The sequence below is a fragment of the Prorops nasuta genome, unplaced genomic scaffold (assembly GCF_024137725.1).
Source record: "Prorops nasuta isolate Cenicafe-Biocafe unplaced genomic scaffold, Cenicafe_Pnas_1.2 PNAS00035, whole genome shotgun sequence".
Classification (NCBI taxonomy): Eukaryota; Metazoa; Arthropoda; class Insecta; order Hymenoptera; family Bethylidae; genus Prorops; species Prorops nasuta.
This window is the reverse complement of record NW_027116832.1, coordinates 1,211,040-1,232,145: the sequence shown is the minus strand read 5'-3', so window position 1 is coordinate 1,232,145 and position 21,106 is coordinate 1,211,040. Positions and strand designations below refer to the sequence as shown.

General features: G+C 44.4%; 1 protein-coding gene across 1 annotated transcript; it reads left to right on the top strand.

The window, feature by feature from the left end:
- The first annotated feature begins 11,832 nt into the window (after positions 1-11,832).
- LOC136783720 (uncharacterized) lies at positions 11,833-12,294 on the top strand. The gene has a single exon (XM_066743978.1). It carries the CDS (start codon positions 11,833-11,835, stop codon positions 12,292-12,294), a length of 462 nt encoding a protein of 153 aa, XP_066600075.1.
- Positions 12,295-21,106: the final 8,812 nt, after the last annotated feature.

Genomic DNA, 21,106 nt, shown 5'->3' with positions numbered 1-21,106 from the left:
TAGGCCTTCGCCATTGTAAATATCGCGGTTTTTCTTGTACATAAAAATACTTTGTAAACGTTTGTATATTTTTTTTTATTTATTTGAATAAAAAACACTTTTACCTATTACCTCTGCCTTGAATATTTTACTCTAGAATAAGACCTTCCTTTCTGACCACAGGTTCGGAGCCAACTTGGGGCACTGTTTCGCACAGGGTAATTTTCTTTTCTTTTCTGCGATGCATTTCCATTGTGATTGACCTATAGGTTTATAACACAATAGGATAAAATATCTATACGGGGATTATTCAGAGGGTATAGTGTATCCTTTTTGATTAAGAAAGAATTTACTCCTTCAAATGTAACTTTATATTTAACAAATGAACGACAAAGACTATCTCTCGACGAGATTTCTTCAGAGGCTTTATTCAGTTGTCGAACCTTCATCAGTGCGGTATAGATTGTAACGTAAAACACTTTAAAGAAATGGAAAGTGAACGGTGTTTTGTGACAAAAAATCTAGTAGAGGAGGATGAAAATCCTACAGAATCGATGCAGGATTACATCAAAAGAATAAACGATTCTCACAATGGTTATTTTGAAGAATATGAAGCGATGCTTCATCATAATATGCACTTGAACTGTAAGTACTTATTTTTATTTCTTTTAAAGAAAAAAAAACCCACCCATCCATACAGATTGTTTATGTCGTGATACATGAGATAATGTCAATAAATAGAATCATAAAAGAATTTTATGACACATATTTTCAAAAACTGTTAACTATCCCACTATTTGACCAATTGTTTTTTTATTCAAAACGAAGAATAACGAAAAATATTAATTTTTTTCTTTTATTTTTTACCAGCCATTGATTTAGAGGAGAGGGAGGAAGAAGAGGAGAGGGAGGAAGAGGAAGAAGAAGAGGAGATGGAGGAGGAGGAAGAAGAAGAAGAAGAGGAGGTGATTTTTGTAAGTATACTTGCTTTGTAAAATAGTTATTACAATATAAAAAAAAAAAAAAATGTTTTCAAATATGTCCCAGGTGAAAAATAGTGGTACACAAACGGAACCTATTTCCGCAATAACAGAGGCTACGCAAATGGAACCTGCGATATCTAACGCCACATTATTGGTGTACAAATTGCAAAAATTATGGTCACCTGTATATTAATTGCTGACTTCCAGAGTGGTGTACCATTTGCAGAACATACGTACATCATCCCATAGAATGTAAGAAAAACTTCTAAGAAACAAGCATTGTATTTCAATTAATCCCAGATGCTGAGGCTGCTACAGTTTAGGAGCATTATTATTATTATTATTGTTATTATGTGTATATTATTAAAAATATATAAATTTTAATTAAAAACTCCAACGATCGTTCATTTCGCAACCCCCCATTCTCCTTCTTCTTCTCTTTCTCTTTCTCTTTCTCTCTTTCTCTCTTTCTCTCTTTCTCTCTTTCTCTCTCTAAGGCGTCCACTGCTTAACGTAAGAGGGGGGGAGGTCACATGTGTACCCCACACCAAAGGAGTTTAACGTGGGTGACACACAATGCGCACAACTGCACGAGGAGAGGGGGCAATTCCCCTACTTCCCTTCCAATCGCGGGACCCCGACCCCTTCGCCACGCGGTCCCAGAATCCCCATAGCCACACTACTGGTATCCAAGTGGAGCTTCCTATGGGTTTTATTTTAGCAAGCGAGGGAAGAGTAAAGTTCAGGGGTTCAGATGTTGCGGTAGGTGTTAAACACGAGTCCGCATCGGTTTCCTCGTCGGAATCGGTATCTTCGTCCGATGATTGTTCGTTGTGGAGGGACGTCAAAAGTTTATGGATTTCTTCTTGACTAGTGCTCAGCTCGGTAAGAATGGAGCATTGTTCGGAGGTCAGTGGGATTCACTCGGCCTCGAATGAATCTCCGAGAACACTAGGTTCCTCAGATATGTCCGCTGGAGGATTTTCCGAGTTGATGCCGTCGGGGAGAGTCGTTTCGTCCATAAGGTTCGGTTACATGCTTGTAGGGGGACTGGAGTGGATTTTGGTTAAAGCGTGGACTTCTGTAGAGGTTTCGAAATCGGCAGAAGAGTCTAATTCGGCATAATTAATAGGGGGAGCGGCTTCTTCCTGGCGACGACTTCTCAGAGGGGCACCAATTGATTGGGTGTCCACCGGATTTTTTTTATGGGGAAGGTAACTGGGATCATCGCGGAACACAGGCAGAGCAATCGGCACAGGGTTCCGTGATAGAGCGTCAGCGTTACAGTTAGTTGCTCCTTTCTTATAGATGATTTCATAGTCGAACTCCTCTAAGCAGAGTTTCCATCTTTGGATACGATTGGTGGGGTCGGTTGCCTTGCTGAGCCAAACAAGGGGTTGGTGGTCAGTGACGAGAGTGAATTTTCTTCCATATACGTCATGACGGAACTGTTTAATAGCATAAACAGCAGCCAGTCCTTCTTTCTCGGATGTGGAATAGCGAGTTTCAGGGTCGGTGAGCATACGAGATGCGTAGGCAAAGGGTCGATCGTGTCCAAGTTTTCCTTGACTGAGAATGGCTCCTATAGCAAATTCAGAAGCGTCGCAGGTGATGATGAAAGGAATCTGGAAATCGGGATAGGCCAAAACTGGAGCTTCACACAGGCAAGCTCGTAAGTCTTCGAAGCTGGCCTGGGCTTCCTTGTTCCAAGTAAAGGTGATGCCTTTCTTGAGCAGTTGAGTCAGAGGTTTGGCTCTTTGAGCGAAATTTGGGATAAAACGTCGATAATAACAGGCTAATCTTAAAAACTGTTTGATGTTCTTGGGGTTGGTAGGTACTGGAAATTTTCGTACAGCCTCCACTTTAGAGGGAAGGGGCTGGACGCCATTCGGGTTGATAAGGTGACCTAAATAAGTGATTTGTTGTTTTAGGAAGGCACACTTTTCCGATTGTAATTTGAGACCGTATTGTCGAGTTCTGCTGAATAAGCGCTTGCACTTGTTGATATGTTCGGAAAGCGTGGCAGAAAATACGATAATGTCACATCAAGGTATACAAAAAGTTCCTTTCCTTGGAGTCCTTGTAAGACTCGATCCATGAGGCGCTAGAAGGTGGCGAGGGCATTCTTGAGGCCAAAGGGCATCCGAGTGTACTCGTAATGTCCGAAGGGCGTAGAGAATGCTGTTTTATGTCGATCCCGGGGATGGAGGTGAATTTGGTGGAATCCACTGGCCAAGTCGAAAATAGAAAAATACTGGGATCCTCCTAGTTTGTCCCAGATGTCCACGATGATAGGAAGAGGATAAGAATCTCCTACGGTTTGTTCGTTCAGTCGACGGAAGTCGGTAACTAGGCGCCACCGTTTCTTTCCTTGATAGTCGGGCGCCTTTGGTACAATCCACAACGGAGAATTGTAGGGTGATGAGGAAGGGACCACTATGCCGTTTTCTAGAAGGACGTTGACCTGGCTTTGTACCTCGGAATGGAGCGTTTCTTCAATTCGGTACTGTCGGATCTTGAAAGCGGCTCCTCTGGGGATATCGATTTCATGGTAAAGATCAGCTTTATTCTCAGTGTTAGGCCGATCTCTTGGCAAATAGAATATATCGGAATACTCGTGAATTAATGAACTAATCACAAGTTGAGCGTCCGGATCTTTCGGTGATGGGTTGAGGAACAGGGCTTCCAAGGCTATAGTCCTTTCCTGGGGGTTTAAATGTTCAATTCCAGGTATAGCGTCTTCGTAAGGCAACTCTCTTCTAGGATCTTCGCCTAGGTAGGGAAGAGTGGTTGGAGAATCTTCCACCGCAGGTGATGTTGCCGGAGGGCTTATGGTAAGATTAAGGGACAGAGGAGGGTGATGAGCGGTGTTGGCCTTAGTACACCCTTCTCGTATACTTAGGAGCTCGTCACTATTTTTGAATGGTAGGGGCCTAACTGGTTTACTGGAGGTAACCAAGGTCCGATGTAACAGGGAGATCTGCGCCTCAGTTTGATTGAGGAAGGGCATCCCCAAAACTCCGGTGTAAGGGAGGTCAAAGTCCTCTATGACTTGGAATCTATGAGGTTCCTCATCGATGGTAAGTGTGACAGATCCTACTACGTCTAGTTGTCCTCTGAGACCTCCTAGGGCCGGGAAATCGGGGTATTCGAGGCCGATAATCTCCCGAAGGGCATTATACAATATTATGTTAATGTGTGAGCCTATATCCACTAAAAATTCTCCGTCCAAGTAGCTCAGTTGTGGGACTTTCTTGAGTACCAAGGTCGTGTGAGGCGAATAGCTCAAGATGGTGGGTGCAGGTGGCAGGTCTTTTCCCTCTTCCCGGGGTGCTGTTAGAATTTGCACGGACGCGGTTTCTACAATGGGTTCGTCGACGCGTCGTTCGAGCGAACCTGATCGCAGTTTAAATCACCGGTCTCTTCGACAGCCTCTATTACTGCAGTAGTAGGAACATGCGTATTGGAAGGATATGCAGGAGAAGCCCGACAGCTGGATGCTCTATGCCCAACCCTTCGACTCCGTCCACAAGTGAGCTCTGGATCGTAGGGTTCTGACTGTGGAGTTCTAGGGGGTCGTGATCGATAGTGTTGATCGGGTGGAGGTGGATAACCATTAGGTCCGGGTGCAGGTGGAAGTTGAGGATAGCGGGGGAACGGAGGGTATTGAGGGGGATGAGGGGAGGAATATGAAGAATAGTACGGGGAAGGTGGATAAGCACTTGGATTCTGGGAATAAGGAGGATATTGGGAGTGATCGAAGGCTTCTCTTCTCTCTATACCGAACTCCCGTAAGCGCGCGTAGTCGCAAGCCTCTTGTAGAATTCGGGGATTTCTGGAATACACAGGCGTGTAATATTCAGGAGCTAATCCATCCATGAATACTTCCAGAAATTCCCGATCATTGGACCCCTGTATCAAGTCGAGCGATTCTGACCCGTATTTGTTTTCGTACGCGGCATCAAGGTCAGCTTTCAAGCGTTCAGCTCGGTCTATATACGAACCCAAGTCTTCGTTAGGATGCGTCGCTAATTTTCCGCATTGTGTGACCAAATCTATGAAAGTCCGAGGAGGTTGAAATTTTCGTCGTAAGTGAGTGATCAAGTCCTCGACGGTAGAGAACCGTTTACCAGTAACGCTCACACGGGCAGAACCAACTAGCTTGGCCAATATCAAAGGAACGAATTCCTGACGTGCGGCATCCGACAGAGTAGAATAAATTGTAGGCCCCGACTTCGGGTCCGCGAAATTCGGGACAAGTAGTAGGGGAAAAGAGATGTCGTGGGGGGAGAGAGAGTCCGCGAAGAGCTAGAACGAGGAGAGATGGAGTGTGTGACGAGAGGTGTGAGAGAACGAAAGCAAGATAATTGTAACGAACCTTAATAAAATGAGTGTGTGATGTAATATAAGTTTGGTCCATCTTAATTGTACCGACAGTATGACTCTCCCTTTTGGTTAACCATTGTTATCGACAAAATAAAAAGAGAAAAGAAATTCCTACAGAAATTCAGAAGTAGGATCCGACCTCTGGTAGCGGTCTGTACTCAAGGGAAACGTTGAAGAATTCCATAGTGGAGTGTTGCATTTTGGAATAAGACTTGGAATCGGCAAACTACTAAGATTGAGCATCGAAATTAGTGAGTCTGGGGGAAATTGAGACCAGATATCCATTACTGGAGCAGTAGGAGAGTCATACAGTAAATGGGCGAATCTACATAAATTTGAGTAGGATAATAGACAGTATTGTTTTGAAGGCGTAACCTTCCTTTTTTCCATGTACGTATTGTGGCTATTACCTAAGCACGGGACACCGTATTGAAGGTGTTTATTATTGGTTAGCGGGACGATCCGTTGTGACAAATAATTTTGAATTTGGATCAGGAAGTGAAGGCACATCCGTTACAAAGATGGAAAATTGGGCTATGAATGATTATTCCGTAAACGAGTTGAAAACCGCGCTTCGGTCTCTGAACTTACCGTCATCGGGAGTAAAGACAGAACTAATAAATAGATTATGTTCGAGATTGGGAGGAGCAGAAAATGTTGCGAAGTAGATTCCGCATTTCTCTGTTATATCTCCCATCTCTATTGCGCTCACAATAGACGGCTAGACCGACAGCGTCTAGTCGCTCTATCTGTCTCTCTCTCCGCGGCGCGCTTGCGCGTCTTCTGGCCCTGGCGCGTCGCGGCCGCGAAGCGACACTACTTGCGCGCTTGGCCACTAGGTGGCCAGCGCCCGCGGCAGCTCTCTCGCTGGCAAGATTAGTGTCGCGTAATTATATAGATGGGTCCTTGATAAGGACCCATCGCACCCTCGCCTTGCTCGACCGCTGTATAGCAGCAGCAACCGCAGCAACGAAGCAGCTTTTGTTCGCCTACACGGCACTTAACTGACGCCTCAACGGCAGCGCCTCCACTTGGGCAACTTTTTGGGATACTTTGGTAAGTATCACCCACCACCCACTGCCTACCAAGAGGGGACTACCCCTCTGCGGCACATTCCTCCCTCCTTAAGGGAGATTTCTCCGGGGACTGCCCGGGAGAAATTCAACCCTCTCCTTCCCCTCCACACTGCCTCCGAGGACTACCTCGGACCCAGTGTTCCGACCCCCAAGTCCAGGGCTCTCGACGAGTCGGGTAGTGGGAGGGGTAGAATTCACCCTTGGGGTTGGGGTGGCTCGGAGCCACTAGAGCTCTTGGAGAAGGCGGCCGAAGGGCAAGGGGACTTCCCCTTCCCTAAAACCACATCTCCAACTTCGCTTCCTCCCGGGGCTGGGGATTTTACTAGGGAATACCCTAGGGAAATTGTCCAGTCCGGGAGCTTATAAGTCCGCGCTCCTTTCTGGGGAATTCTAGTCTCTGGGGTTCTTGGGAAACATCGTCTACCGAAATTCCCTAGAATTTGACGACGACAAATTCCCTAGGAAGTCGATCATTTTTAACTTAGCGGTTCTTTTGTAAAAATATTGTAAACTTTTGTATATATTTTATTTATTAAATAAAAACTCTTTTACCACATAACCTGGCTTTGAATACTTTATTTTAGAATAAGGCCTTCCTTTCTGACCACAGGTTCGGAGCCAACTTGAGGCACTGTTTCGCACAAATTTTTGGTCCTTCGAGCCGGATATCCGGCAAAAAACGTTCGAAGTGCATCAGTGTTTTTAAGTTGGAGATTCTGACTGGGTTAAGATTGTGGTTTGTTCTGGAATAGAGATTCAAGATGACTACGCCTAGCTCAGGGGAATTACTAGAAGCGATCAATTACGTGCCCATGATTCGGGATGAATTCGTTCGGTTGGTCGTTAACATTAAGAAACGTGGAGTACGCAACTTCACCCTCCCTTTCTTGGAGGATAGGCTTGCGGCCGTCGAGAAGTGGCTTAAGGTGTTGCATAAAACTCACGTTAAGATCACTACTCATACTAAACCGGCTGAATTAGCTAAAATGGATTACGTAACCGAAAGCTGGTATGAAGCGGCCCTTGATGCCCATAGTGACGCGGAAGAATACATCCTAGGACATTTAGATGAACTTCGCTCCAATCAGGTGATGCCAGCATCAGGTCCCACGGCGCCTTCAGGCGAAATAAACCACATTAGGCTTCCAATTATCGATTTGCCGAAGTTTTCCGGGGATTATTTAGAATGGAACAACTTTTATGAAACATTCAGTTCCATTGTTCATGAAAAGGCATATGTCTCCGGACGAGACAAGTTCCACTATCTAAAATCTTGCTTGCAAGGTGAAGCGGCTACGGTTATTAAATCTTTAGCGATCACCTCCGAGAACTATGAGATAGCATGGGACACTCTAGTAGCTAGGTATACTGACAGACGAATGATCACGGATACGTTCTTGGACCAGATCTCGCAAGTCCCCACGCTTCGGGGTGACAATTTTAAAGTTCTCAAGGAAGTTAGGGACTCGGTCACGGTTGCGCTCAACGCCCTCAAAACTATGGGTTACGGCGTCGATCATTGGGATCCCATCATTGTTCATTCACTGAAGAACAAACTGGATGACACCCTCCGCTTGGCCTGGGAGATGTATCTGGGCGGCAGCAAGGATTATCCCACCTTTCTTCAATTTTCGGAGTTTCTAACGCGTCACATTAACTCTTTGCAATCATTAGGTAACAAACCTAAAACTTCCAAAAAGGAATCGGGGAGATCCTTGAAGTCACACGCTACTAGCGTGAATAGTACCGGTTGCGCTCACTGTGGTAGTAACCATTTCTTGTATCAGTGCAAGGACTACCTTGCATTGACCCCTCAGGCCCGTTCAAAGTTCGCATTTTCACAGAATCTTTGCATCAACTGTCTGAGGCCCGGGCATAGTTGCTCCAATTGCTCTTCTTCGTCACGATGCAGGAAATGTAGTAAAATGCATCATACTTTATTACATTTTGACAAATCTGGCACCGGGGGGAGCAAGGCACGGGGGTCTACCCCCGCGGTCAACTCCTTTTCCGAGCCAGAACCCTCTAGCTCGAATACTACAACACATCTTAGTGTTTCCGACACCCGATCAGTGCTTTTGGCCACCTTTTCTGCCAGAATCGAAGCTCATGACGGTTCTCGTATTATAGTCCGCGGTTTAGTTGACACGGGCTCCGAAACTTCCTTTATTTCGGAAAATCTAGCTCAACAACTACGGGTATCACGAAAACGTGTCAACGCAACCATTCATGGCGTCTCTTTGAATTCGGCTCAAAACGTTCGAGCAGAGGTACAGATTACGCTTCATTCTCTATCACGACACGGTGTCTCGTTGGACGTAACTGCATTGATCTTACCAAGGATTACTCAGTATATGCCTACGACTTATTCTCCGTCGTCCTTTCCAGCACTTAGCAAAATTGATCTGGCTGATAACTTCGCTTCAACCAGGGCTCCAATTGATGTGCTCATTGGTGCAGACTATCTTGCAGCATTGATGGAAGGCCCGTACATGCATTCTCCTGATCATACGTTGCTTGCTCAGCGGACTATTTTCGGGTGGATCGTTTCGGGGGTCGTACCCAAGGCTGGTCGCTCTCATAGTGTCACGGTGCATCATTGCTTTGAGGTAGAAAAAACTCTTCGCGACTTCTGGGAACTGGAAGAAGTTCCGGAAGTCAAACCCATGTCCACAGAGGACTCCCTCTGTGAACAACATTTTGTGAATACGGTATCACGCACCTCTTCAGGTCGTTTTGTCGTTGCTTTACCTTTTCGATCCGACATCGAGAAGCACAGCTTAGGTTCTTCCTCTCGGGTAGCAGAGAAAACCTTAAAACGAATACTTCGGCGATTGGAAACCTCTCCAGAACAAGCTGAAAGTTATTCTCAATTCTTACAGGAGTATCAAGTGTTAGGACATATGTCTCCTGTTCCTTTGAACTCTGATTTTCGCGTCTTTCTGCCTCATCATGCAGTTTTTAAGACCGAGAACCAGAAAACAAAGATTCGCGTTGTATTCAACGCATCTTCTAAAACCTCTACTGGCGTCTCGCTTAACGATACGTTATTCATTGGACCCAAGCTCCAACAGGACATCACGCGGATCCTAATGAATTGGCGTTCCTTTCGATATGTAGGCGTCACTGACATTGTTAAAATGTTCAGACAGATTCTTGTGCGTTTTGAGGACCGCAAGTATCAGAACATTTTATGGAAGTCTGATTCCGGTGAGCTTCAGGCCTTCGAACTCAACACGGTGACCTACGGTACTGGACCGGCACCTTTCCTATCCTCGCGAGTTTTGCGCGAATTAGCTTACACGGACGGAGCTAACTTCCCTCTCGCGCAGGATGTGCTATTAAATTCTACTTATGTAGACGATATACTTTTTGGGGCCCATGACTTACAGCAACTTAGTTCGGTCAGGGAACAACTCATCGCTCTACTGGCAAAAGGGGGCTTCTCCTTAAGCATATGGGCATTCAATCAACCGGGGTCTTCCCCGCTTGAACCTACCGAGCTGCATTCTTTCTTTGAGGATCCTGCTGGATCAAGTAAAGTCTTGGGCATATATTGGGATCACGGGGATGATAGCTTCCGCTTCCGTGTTTCTCCTTCTCACATTGGTGTACTAACCAAACGCATCCTCTTATCAGAGAATGCTAAGATCTTCGATCCATTGGGATGGATTTCTCCAATAATCATCACTCTAAAGCAGTTAATGCAATCCACCTGGTTGCTTAAACTCTCTTGGGATGAAGAAATTCCTGACCCTATTAAGTCAAAATGGCTCAAGTGCTATGAGCATCTCCGAGACTTACAGACTTTACGGATTCCACGGTGGACCGGACAATCACTGACTACTGGAAAACGCGAATTAATTGGATTTTGTGACGCCTCAGAACTTGCGTACGGCGCAGTCGTTTATGAACGCCTCACTGATGAGGACGGTAACCTCTCGGTACATTTAGTGATGTCCAAAACAAAGGTCGCTCCGATCAAGACCACTTCAATCCCTCGTCTGGAGTTGGTCGCAGCTGCCCTTCTAGTCAAGTTATTGGTTCACGTCAAGGGAAGCTTGGTCGGGAGTTGTGATGCGATTCGTTGCTATTCGGATTCGCAAGTCGCTTTAGCCTGGATAGCAAAGCAACCTGTGCATTGGAAGACGTTTGTGGCTAATCGCGTTTCATATATCCAAACGCATTTATCGGAAGCCAGCTGGCATCATGTACCCACTAAGTTGAATCCTGCAGACTTGTGCTCAAGAGGAACCAGTGCTCAACAGTTATCAGAGGACTCACTTTGGTGGCACGGGCCTGCTTTTCTCCGTGAGCACACCGCAAATCCCGTTCAGGTCTTTGAAACCACGGAAGAAAGTCGGAAGGTAGCGTTAACCGCTCAATTCGACACAACTGAGTGTTGGTTTTTTGATAAGTTTTCGTCTTGGTCTAAACTGGTCCGAGTTATGGCCTATGTTCTTCGATTTGTCCAGCGGACCAGGAAAACCGGCCAATGGGAGGACTCCCTCCTGTCTGCATCGGAAATTCGCAGTTCGATTGAAGCCTTGGTAAAGGCTGTTCAACGAACACACTTCGCGAGCGAAATCTCAGCCTTGAATCATGGGTTACGTATACCGTCGCGGTCAAAGCTTCTTTCCTTACATCCGGTTATTGATTCACAAGGAATCCTAAGAATAGGGGGGCGGCTTCGGAACGCCGAAATTTCTGAACAAATGAAACACCCCATTATTCTTCCGGATTGCCACTTAACGGCCATACTCATTAGGCAAACGCACCTAGATACACTTCACGGGGGGCTCCAACTAACTTTGTCCACGTTGCGACAAAAGTTTTGGGTCGTGAATGCGCGAAATCTAGTAAAATCATGCGTTCACAAATGCGTCACGTGTGTTCGCGAACGCGCTAAACTCGGTAACCAGCTTATGGGATCACTCCCTGCCGCTAGGGTTTCGCGAAGCTTCACTTTTGAACACACCGGAGTAGACTATGCTGGGCCTTTCTTGGTTAAATTGCATCACGGTCGTAACGCAAAATCCATGAAATGTTACGTGGCAGTGTTCGTATGTCTATCTACCCGTGCTGTTCACTTGGAACTCGTTTCTCGATTGGATACCGAGGCCTTCCTCGCTGCGCTGTCTCGATTCATTTCTCGTCGTGGAAAACCCACCGTTATGTACTCAGACAACGGCCTTAATTTTCAAGGAGCGGATGCGGAACTAAAACGCGCCTACCGATGTGCCTTAGAAGCCGCCCGCGCTCAACCCACCGAGTCCATCTGTGAAATCGAGTGGAAATTCATTCCGGTCGCTACTCCCCACTGGGGCGGTCTTTGGGAAAGTGCTGTAAAAAGTATGAAACACCACCTGAAACGCTCCCTCGGAGTTTTCGTGCCTAATTTCGAGGAAATGACCACACTACTGACTAAGATTGAGGCCTGCCTAAATTCACGACCTATATCGCGGTTACATGATGATCCAGAATCGTTGGACGTGCTCACTCCGGGGCATTTTTTGTCAGGACGGGCGTTAAATTCCCCACCTGAATTATCCACCTTGGATTTACGAGAATCATCATTAAATCGTTGGCAAACCGTAAATCGAATCACCGAGACCTTTTGGAAGAAGTGGTCTTCCGAATACTTACACACTTTGCAACATAGACCGAAATGGCAGAACTCTAACTCGGAATTCGGTGAAGGAGATTTGGTGCTTGTCAAAGTACCTAACAATCCTCCCCGTATGTGGACCTTGGGGCGGATTCTCAAACTAGTTCCTGGGGTGGACGGAGTAGCTCGCGTAGCTGTCCTTAAAACCGCGAGAAAAGAGATTCAACGGAGTCTCTCGCAACTCTGTAAACTCCCCTCTTAGCCCTCACTTTGGGTCGTATCAGGGTCTAGTTTCACCCTACTTTCCGGCATCCTGGGACTCTTCAGGTTGTCATCTCTCCTTCTCAAGCTTCCTGGGACTCTTCAGGTTGCTTAAACTTTCTTTCCCCGGTTTCCTGGGACTCTTCAGGTTACCACCTCCTCTCTCGGGCGTCCTGGGACTCTTCAGGTCGCCCTGTTTCCTGTTCCAAACCTTCAGGAACACTTTATGATCTCCGCCATGTCTTTTCTTCCAAAACTCCCACGATACTTACTGAGTCTTCGTACTCATCATTTGCCTTTTCGGTGCAGAACGATTGATCATGGCGGACTATCCATGGGCCCACCTCTTGGTTGTAGGGTACGAGGACGAGGGGGACGATGTCCTCGAATTGCATGCCCCCCGGGAGGAAGCGGAATTTCTACGGCTGTTCGGCCACGTTCTCCCGGCGGGGCAAAAAGAGAAGCCACCACCACCAACGCCGCGGAAACCACCATCGAACCCGCGACGTCGGAGGCCCGTGGTTGCCGCCCAGAAGCGCATTGCCTCGACGAACTGGGCTGGGAAAGTCTTAGACGATCCCAGCGCCAGGGAAATCGAGCGCAATGCGCAAAAAATTATTGTCCGAGCCTTCGGGCAGACAATCGAGGTGCCGCTATATTCGGCCCTCAAACTGCGGAGATGGAAGGCCTGGGCCCCTCAGGGAAAAATTATACTCCGGTGGACTCCGGCCCTGGAATTAAATTCCGCGAAGCTTCAAATGAAGCCCTGTAAATAGTCGTCTCGTCCTTATCTCTTTATATCTTTTATTTTATTTTTTTTTTTTTGTAAATAAAATTGGTTTAAACTGACTACACTCTTTCTTCCTTGTTTTGACGCCATCGCGTCAACGGGGGGAGTTTGTTCGAGATTGGGAGGAGCAGAAAATGTTGCGAAGTAGATTCCGCATTTCTCTGTTATATCTCCCATCTCTATTGCGCTCACAATAGACGGCTAGACCGACAGCGTCTAGTCGCTCTATCTGTCTCTCTCTCCGCGGCGCGCTTGCGCGTCTTCTGGCCCTGGCGCGTCGCGGCCGCGAAGCGACACTACTTGCGCGCTTGGCCACTAGGTGGCCAGCGCCCGCGGCAGCTCTCTCGCTGGCAAGATTAGTGTCGCGTAATTATATAGATGGGTCCTTGATAAGGACCCATCGCACCCTCGCCTTGCTCGACCGCTGTATAGCAGCAGCAACCGCAGCAACGAAGCAGCTTTTGTTCGCCTACACGGCACTTAACTGACGCCTCAACGGCAGCGCCTCCACTTGGGCAACTTTTTGGGATACTTTGGTAAGTATCACCCACCACCCACTGCCTACCAAGAGGGGACTACCCCTCTGCGGCACATTCCTCCCTCCTTAAGGGAGATTTCTCCGGGCTCTGCCCGGGAGAAATTCAACCCTCTCCTTCCCCTCCACACTGCCTCCGAGGACTACCTCGGACCCAGTGTTCCGACCCCCAAGTCCAGGGCTCTCGACGAGTCGGGTAGTGGGAGGGGTAGAATTCACCCTTGGGGTTGGGGTGGCTCGGAGCCACTAGAGCTCTTGGAGAAGGCGGCCGAAGGGCAAGGGGACTTCCCCTTCCCTAAAACCACTTCTCCAACTTCGCTTCCTCCCGGGGCTGGGGATTTTACTAGGGAATACCCTAAGGAAATTGTCCAGTCCGGGAGCTTATAAGTCCGCGCTCCTTTCTGGGGAATTCTAGTCTCTGGGGTTCTTGGGAAACTTCGTCTACCGAAATTCCCTAGAATTTGACGACGACAAATTCCCTAGGAAGTCGATCATTTTTAACTTAGCGGTTCTTTTGTAAAAATATTGTAAACTTTTGTATATATTTTATTTATTAAATAAAAACTCTTTTACCACATAACCTGGCTTTGAATACTTTATTTTAGAATAAGGCCTTCCTTTCTGACCACAGGTTCGGAGCCAACTTGAGGCACTGTTTCGCACAGATTATTAACGTTCGACCCCAGCATCGCGGGAAAAATGACCGACATGTTAGAAGTACCAGTGACAGGGTCAGAGAGGCTGGAAGTTACACTAGAGACAAATGAGGAAAATGGACAGAGTATGACCGACGAAGTGGTGCCTCCACACATTCTACGCGAGTTGGAACTTTTGAGACGAGAAAAAGCAGTCCTAGAGCAGGAGTTGAGACTAGCAGAGCATAGACGAGGAAATACCACACCTAGCTCTTCGAGTGGAAGTACCAATGTCTTAAGGTCATACGAGAATTTTAACACTATTGGGAACTTGGTGAGTGAATTCTCGGGAGATACGGAATCGTTCTCGAAATGGAGCAAACAGGTTGAGCTGATCAAGAAAACGTACGAGTTGGACGACGAGGGGACTAGAATACTGATTGGCGCTAAGCTGAAGGACGGGCTTTATAAAAAGGCTACATTCAAAACAGGAACACTTAGAGATGTCCACGCAAGACTTGCTAATAGAAATGGCAGAAATGTTTAGCCACCATACTAGCAAAACAGAGATGAGGAAGGAGTTTGAACAGAAAACGTGGAAAGCCGGTGAGCCGTTCGTTGAATACTTTCACGAAAAAACAATACTGGCAAACAAAGTATGTATAGGAGGAAGTGAACTTATGGATTATATGATAGAAAGGATACCGGACGCTCGGCTACAGGACCAGGCGATAATGCATCGATTCAAAACTACCGCGGACCTCCTTGATGCTTTTAGGAAGGTGGTCTTGAGGAGAGAACACAAAGCCCGACCGGAGAAGGGCAAGGAGGTTAAGCAACTTCAGCCAGGAACGTCAGCAATGGCGGGTCGCACCACTACGAGGTGCTACAATTGTTCGGAGCTAGGCCATCTATCCACGGCGTGTTCCAGGCCCAGAAGAGTGAAGGGAGCATGCTTCGAGTGCGGATCGACAGAACACCGGATCAAGGACTGCCCGAAGAAGGCAGCCCAGCAGAAGACAACCAGCTTGGTGTACGTGCCGGTAACACCGCCACCTTTCATGGTGTCAATCGAATTTAGCGTACCGCTGATTGAAAATCAAAGTAAGGACGCCAAGATAATGGCAGTCGTTGATACGGGCTCCCCAGTTAGCTTAATTGAAGAAGACCGAGCCCCCAAGGACCTGCGATGTGGCGTTACAACCAGCGAATTTCAAATACGTGGATTGAATGGCACGCCATTGGTCGTTTTAGGATTAATCGACTGGCGTTTCCAAGTGAACGGCGTTCAACATAATATTAGGTTTTTAGTTGTACCCAATGAAACGATGCCGTTCGAGGCTCTATTAGGAAGAGACTATATCACCCAATATGGCATTAGTGTTTCCATAAGCGACACGGTTGAACTTGATACCAAAACCAAAATGTCCGAAGTCGATCGCGAAGAAACTATGTTTGAGAAACAACTAATGTTAATCGATGTAAGCACAGTTAGCGACGTAGCCGACAGTAGTGTAGCTATGCCGATACTGGAACAGTGGCGAGGGGGGTACGGCGCGCGGGGGTCCCCGTCGCGAGAGGCGGGAGGTGTCCCCACTCCTCTGACGTCATGCCCCCCCCCATTTGGTTAGCATATGAGTTCCCCCACTCCGCTGACATCACAGTAATTTTTTAATTGCTTCACGAACGTGTCACAATTTTGATATAAGTTTAGGAATTGCATTGACCCCCACCACTTATGAGTCCCACCACTCTGATGACGTCAGGGCATATTTTTTTAATTGCTTTAGGAACTGCTGTAATTTTTAAGAGAGAGAAAGAGAGAGAGAGAGTGAGTGAGTGAGAGAATAGCGGTCTCGGATGTGCTATTCGGCTGAGCACAGCGTTTCGCGCTCGCCGCGACCTACAATGGCTACAATCATCTTTTAAATATTTTTTCTATATACGATTGTCTTTCTTCTTCCATGGAGAGCGTTCCAGGAGAGAGAGAGAGAGAGAGAGTATAGCGTTTCACGCTTATCTGGACCGAGTTCATTGTCCTAATACGAGGTAATATACCTCAACTATAACCCCTACTCTGATAAGACCCCCCTCCCCCCCCCCCCCCCTAAAGCAGTTTTGGTGCACTCTACAGAGTGTGGATTAACACACCATATGTATGAAACTCTACTACTACTATTCCTACTACTACTACAATTAATTTGAACCCCCTATGTAAGGATAATGGGGATGAAGGGACATAGATTGGTAGGAATATAAAACGATAGATTTAGGGAAATTATCAATGTCTCAACATTTATTAAAATGATTTTAATTTTTAAAATAATAATAAAATATAGGGTTATCATTGTTTCGCAAGTGAAGGCATGCAATCGCTGCAGCATTCTCCCATTATATTATAACCGGGAAATTTTCACCTCCATCTTTCCCCCAAACAGAAACATCATATATAATGATTAAACAGAAAAAAATTATTTATTATTTTTTAATTATTATTATTAGTCTTGACTTTTATTAACTCTTACCGATTGGTGGTGACTGTCACACAACCCATATGCTCACATCGGCTGTATATTGCGTAGTCGTAACACAGCAGCAGCAGCATGCTGTGGCAGCAAATGTGGTCGCCGTAGTGGTTGCTGCTGCTGAGGTATCAATCGGTTACCTATCTGCACTGCCTGTTGTTGTTGCTGTTGTTGCTCTTCTTCAGGAGCATATGGCTTAACAATTGCCACTGGTATGGATGAATTTTTAAAATCAAATTTTTATCTGGCAAACTGATTTTTCTAACAGAGCTCATGGTGTTATACTGTTAGAATCACTACTGAAGTGATAATTGCTCTCCTCTCCGTATTCAAAAGAATAAAAAATCCTTCATTAGCATTATGAAACACTCTATACTTAGTAAGATAATATAAGCTGATGGTATAGAGAGAAAGGGGCTTCAACTTTTTTTTCATCTTCTTTTTTTTACTGTAAAATAATAACTACTTCAAGGTTGTGATGATACATCACCCAACAATTAGAAATTTAACATACCATCAACAAAATTTCAAAGTGTAACACAAAATTAAGATCTGTGTATGCTTTAAATATTAAATTTCGATTGACTGGTTTCGATTTCGTACGTGTATATTTTGAATTCTTTAAAGCTAAAAATATGATGTAATTAGCAAAACAACAATTATTTTTTTAAATTTCAGCGAAAATTGATATATGCACACATCTTTAACGGGATCCCTCACGCCTACTTTACCGACAGTACAAGTCAATAAACAATTCGTTTAATAAAAGTCAAATGCGAAGCAAATTACAAAAACGGGCTTCTTTATGACAAGGTGCCAATTCTAACGAGTCAATCGAGCTTAAAAAAACTCAAATCGGATAAAGAATAACGCTGTACCACTGTCCCGCGTTCTTGAAGTGGAAATAACCAAAAGTAACCTCTCTTCAATAACGCGGCACAATGGTACAGCGTTATTTTTCAACTAATTTGAGTGTTTTTAAGTTCGTTTGACTCGTTAGGACTGGCACATTGTCCAAAAAACGCCCGATTGTTCAATTTGCTTCGCATTTGACTTTTATTGAACGAATTGTTTATTGACTTGAACTGTCGATAAAGTAGGCGTGAGGGATCCCGTTAAGATATCCCTACCATCTCATTATTTTTACCCCCTCCACTACAATATTTTATTATAAATTCAAGCAATACTGCATAAGCGTTATTCTTGAAAACCTTCCAACAGTGGTAACTAGTGTCACTTGTATTCAAGCTTCAGTCAACAGTATTAACGGGGTCCCTCAAGCCCTCTGTAGCCTATATTACGGAACGAAAAACGAGGGAGAATTGTCCAGCGCTATTTTTCAACCGATTTCAATGTTTTTGGGCTTGTTGGAATCGTTAGGACTCGCACTTTGTCATAAATAAAGCCGTATTTTGCAAAAAACGTAAGAAAAATAGAATTGTTTAAAAATTCGCATTAATATTATTTAAACGCAAAACAAATCGAAAAATCGGGCTTCTTTATGACGAGGTGCCAGACAGAACGATTCTAACAAGCTCAAAAACATTGAAATCGGTTGAGAAATAGAGCCGTACCATTGTCCCGCGTTTTTGAGGTGGACGAAAAACAAAAATTTTTAGGAAGAAAGTTAGGCTTCCACCCCTCTCGCGGCTCACGCTAACGTGTTCCCCCACTCCAGCATCGAAACTTACTGCGAAGCTTTTCTCATATTTACGCTATTCCCCTAACAGTAGCTATACACATATAAATACCGCTAAAATAATGTTGAGAACATTTCATTTCACCGATATAATGAAATTGCTGAAAATGCAATTATCATTTTGAAATAAAACTGTAGAAAAGGAGATTTCGTAATGCTTGAAATATAGGGCATACGGCGAAACGCGGGACAATGGTACAGTCGTATTTTTCAACAGAATTTGATGAGACTAGTAATAATTAAAGCTATTCTTCATGTAGATTGTCCTAAAGAGCTCGCATTTTCGATAAAGCTTATAGTTTTTCAGCTATGAACGTTTGAAGTTGCACGGCGCACAAATACATATTTCTTCTCTCGCGTAGATCAGCTGTTGCGCACGTCCATCCTCAATCGTTCATAACTGGAAACTATAGGCTTTATCGAAAATGCGAGATCTTTAGGACAATCTACATGCAGAACGGCTTTAGTTGTGACTAGTCTCATCAAATTCTATTGAGAAATACGCCTGTACCATTGTCCCGCGTTTTACCGTAATTTCAGGTCTTCAAGCGTCACTGACTCGTTCATTCTGCTATTTATTTCGGAAGAAATAAAAGTACGATTGCACATTGAGAAATTACATTAGAAGCTCTCGATAATGTACATGCTGCTATGAGTATTTCTTAATCTTATGAAGCTTGTCGTAGAAGGTGCAATGCAATTAATTTAGAAGGGCAATTTCGCGATTGAAAATAAGACCCACGTACATACATGGTAAACGCTATGTGTGTTTGTTTACAGTACACACTCCACGAGTCACTAACACAGTCGCACCCGTATGTATGTAGGCCTACTATGCTGGTTTACATACGATGGACAAGGCAACAAGCTGTAGAGGGGAAAGGGGAAGCCAACTTTATTTACTCCGAGTACGCATCTTGTTACAGTTTGCATTATAATGACCAAAAGAAGCGTTGCAAAATTATGAAAATATCATAAAAGCGTCTCCCCTTTTCACGCTCTATTCAATGATGCTACCCAAGTTGTTGGTGCATTTTTACTTTGCTCGGAATAAATAGCAGAATGAACGACTCAGTGACGCTTGAAGACCTGAAATTCCGGCAAAACGCGGAACAATGGTACAGGCGTATTTCTCAATAGAATTTGATGAGACTATTCATAACTAAAGCCGTTCTTCATGTAGAATGTCCTAATGAGCTCGCATTTTCGATAAAGCCTATAGTTTTCCAGTTATGAACGATTGAAGATGGACGTGCAAAACAGGTGATCTACGCGAGAGAAGAAATATGTATTTGTGCGCCGTGCAACTTCAAACGTTCATAGCTGAAAAACTATAAGCTTTATCGAAAATGCGAGCTCTTTAGGACAATCTACGTGAAGAATGGCTTTAATTATTACTAGTCTCATCAATTTCTGTTGAAAAATACGACTGTACCATTGTCCCGCGTTTCGCCGTATGCCCTATATTTCAAGCATTACGAAATCTCCTTTTCTACAGTTTTATTTCAAAATGATAATTGCATTTTCAGCAGTTTCATTATATCGGTGAAATGAAATGTTCTCAATATTATTTTAGCGGTATTTATATGTGTATAGCTACAGATAGGGGAATAGCGTAAATATGAGGAAAGCTTCGCAGTAAGTTTCGATGCTGGAGTGGGGGAACACGTTAGCGTGAGCCGCGAGAGGGGTGGAAGCCTAACTTTCTTCCTAAAAATTTTGGTTTTTTGTCCATCTCAAAAACGCGGGACAATGGTACGGCTCTATTTCTCAACCGATTTCAATGTTTTTGGGCTTGTTAGAATCGTTCGGTCTGGCACCTCGTCATAAAGAAGCCCGATTTTTCGATTTGTTTTGCGTTTAAATAATATTAATGCGAATTTTTAAACAATTCTATTTTTTTACGTTTTTTGCAAAATACGGCTTTATTTATGACAAAGTGCGAGTCCTAACGATTCCATCAAGCCCAAAAACATTGAAATCGGTTGAAAAATAGCGCTGGACAATTCTCCTTCGTTTTTCGTTCCGTAATATTGGCTACAGAGGGCTTGAGGGATCCCGTTAACTAGTATCAGTTAAAATATATACCAGATTAATTCTTTACATAAGTTTCATACATATTTTTTTGTCTTCTAAAGGTAAGAATACATAATTTAAATCTTGTTTATTTAATAATAATAATAATAAGGGTTTTTCTTTATAGTATAGAAAAAAGGAATGTCCTTTTTAAGTGGTGTCAATTCAATAGCTTCCGTCCCTGAGATGGATTTTATTAAATTAAACACTCTTGATGAAAATCAAGAGTACGAAATACTTCAAATTCTGAAAGTTAACACGAAATTTGGGATGAGATTAATAGCTAAACTATTTACTGATAAATGCTTCTATTTACCAGCGCGGATGGCTACTTTATTGGAATCGAAGGCACAGGACCAATTTGCAGAGCTGCAGAAAGCAGCAAATGAAAATATATTAATAATGAGATATTTGGGAGGAAAATACAATAATCTGGAATTTAAATTGAAAGAATAATGTTTTTTGTGTAATAACAGTAATAATGTGTAAATTAATAAATACTTTTATATATGTTTTAAAAAACAATGTTTTATTTATTCTAAACCTTACATTT

Coding starts and splice junctions, on each gene's coding strand:
- LOC136783720 (XM_066743978.1), top strand. CDS start 11,833: ATGACCACACTACTGACTAAGATTGAGGCCTGCCTAAATTCACGACCT.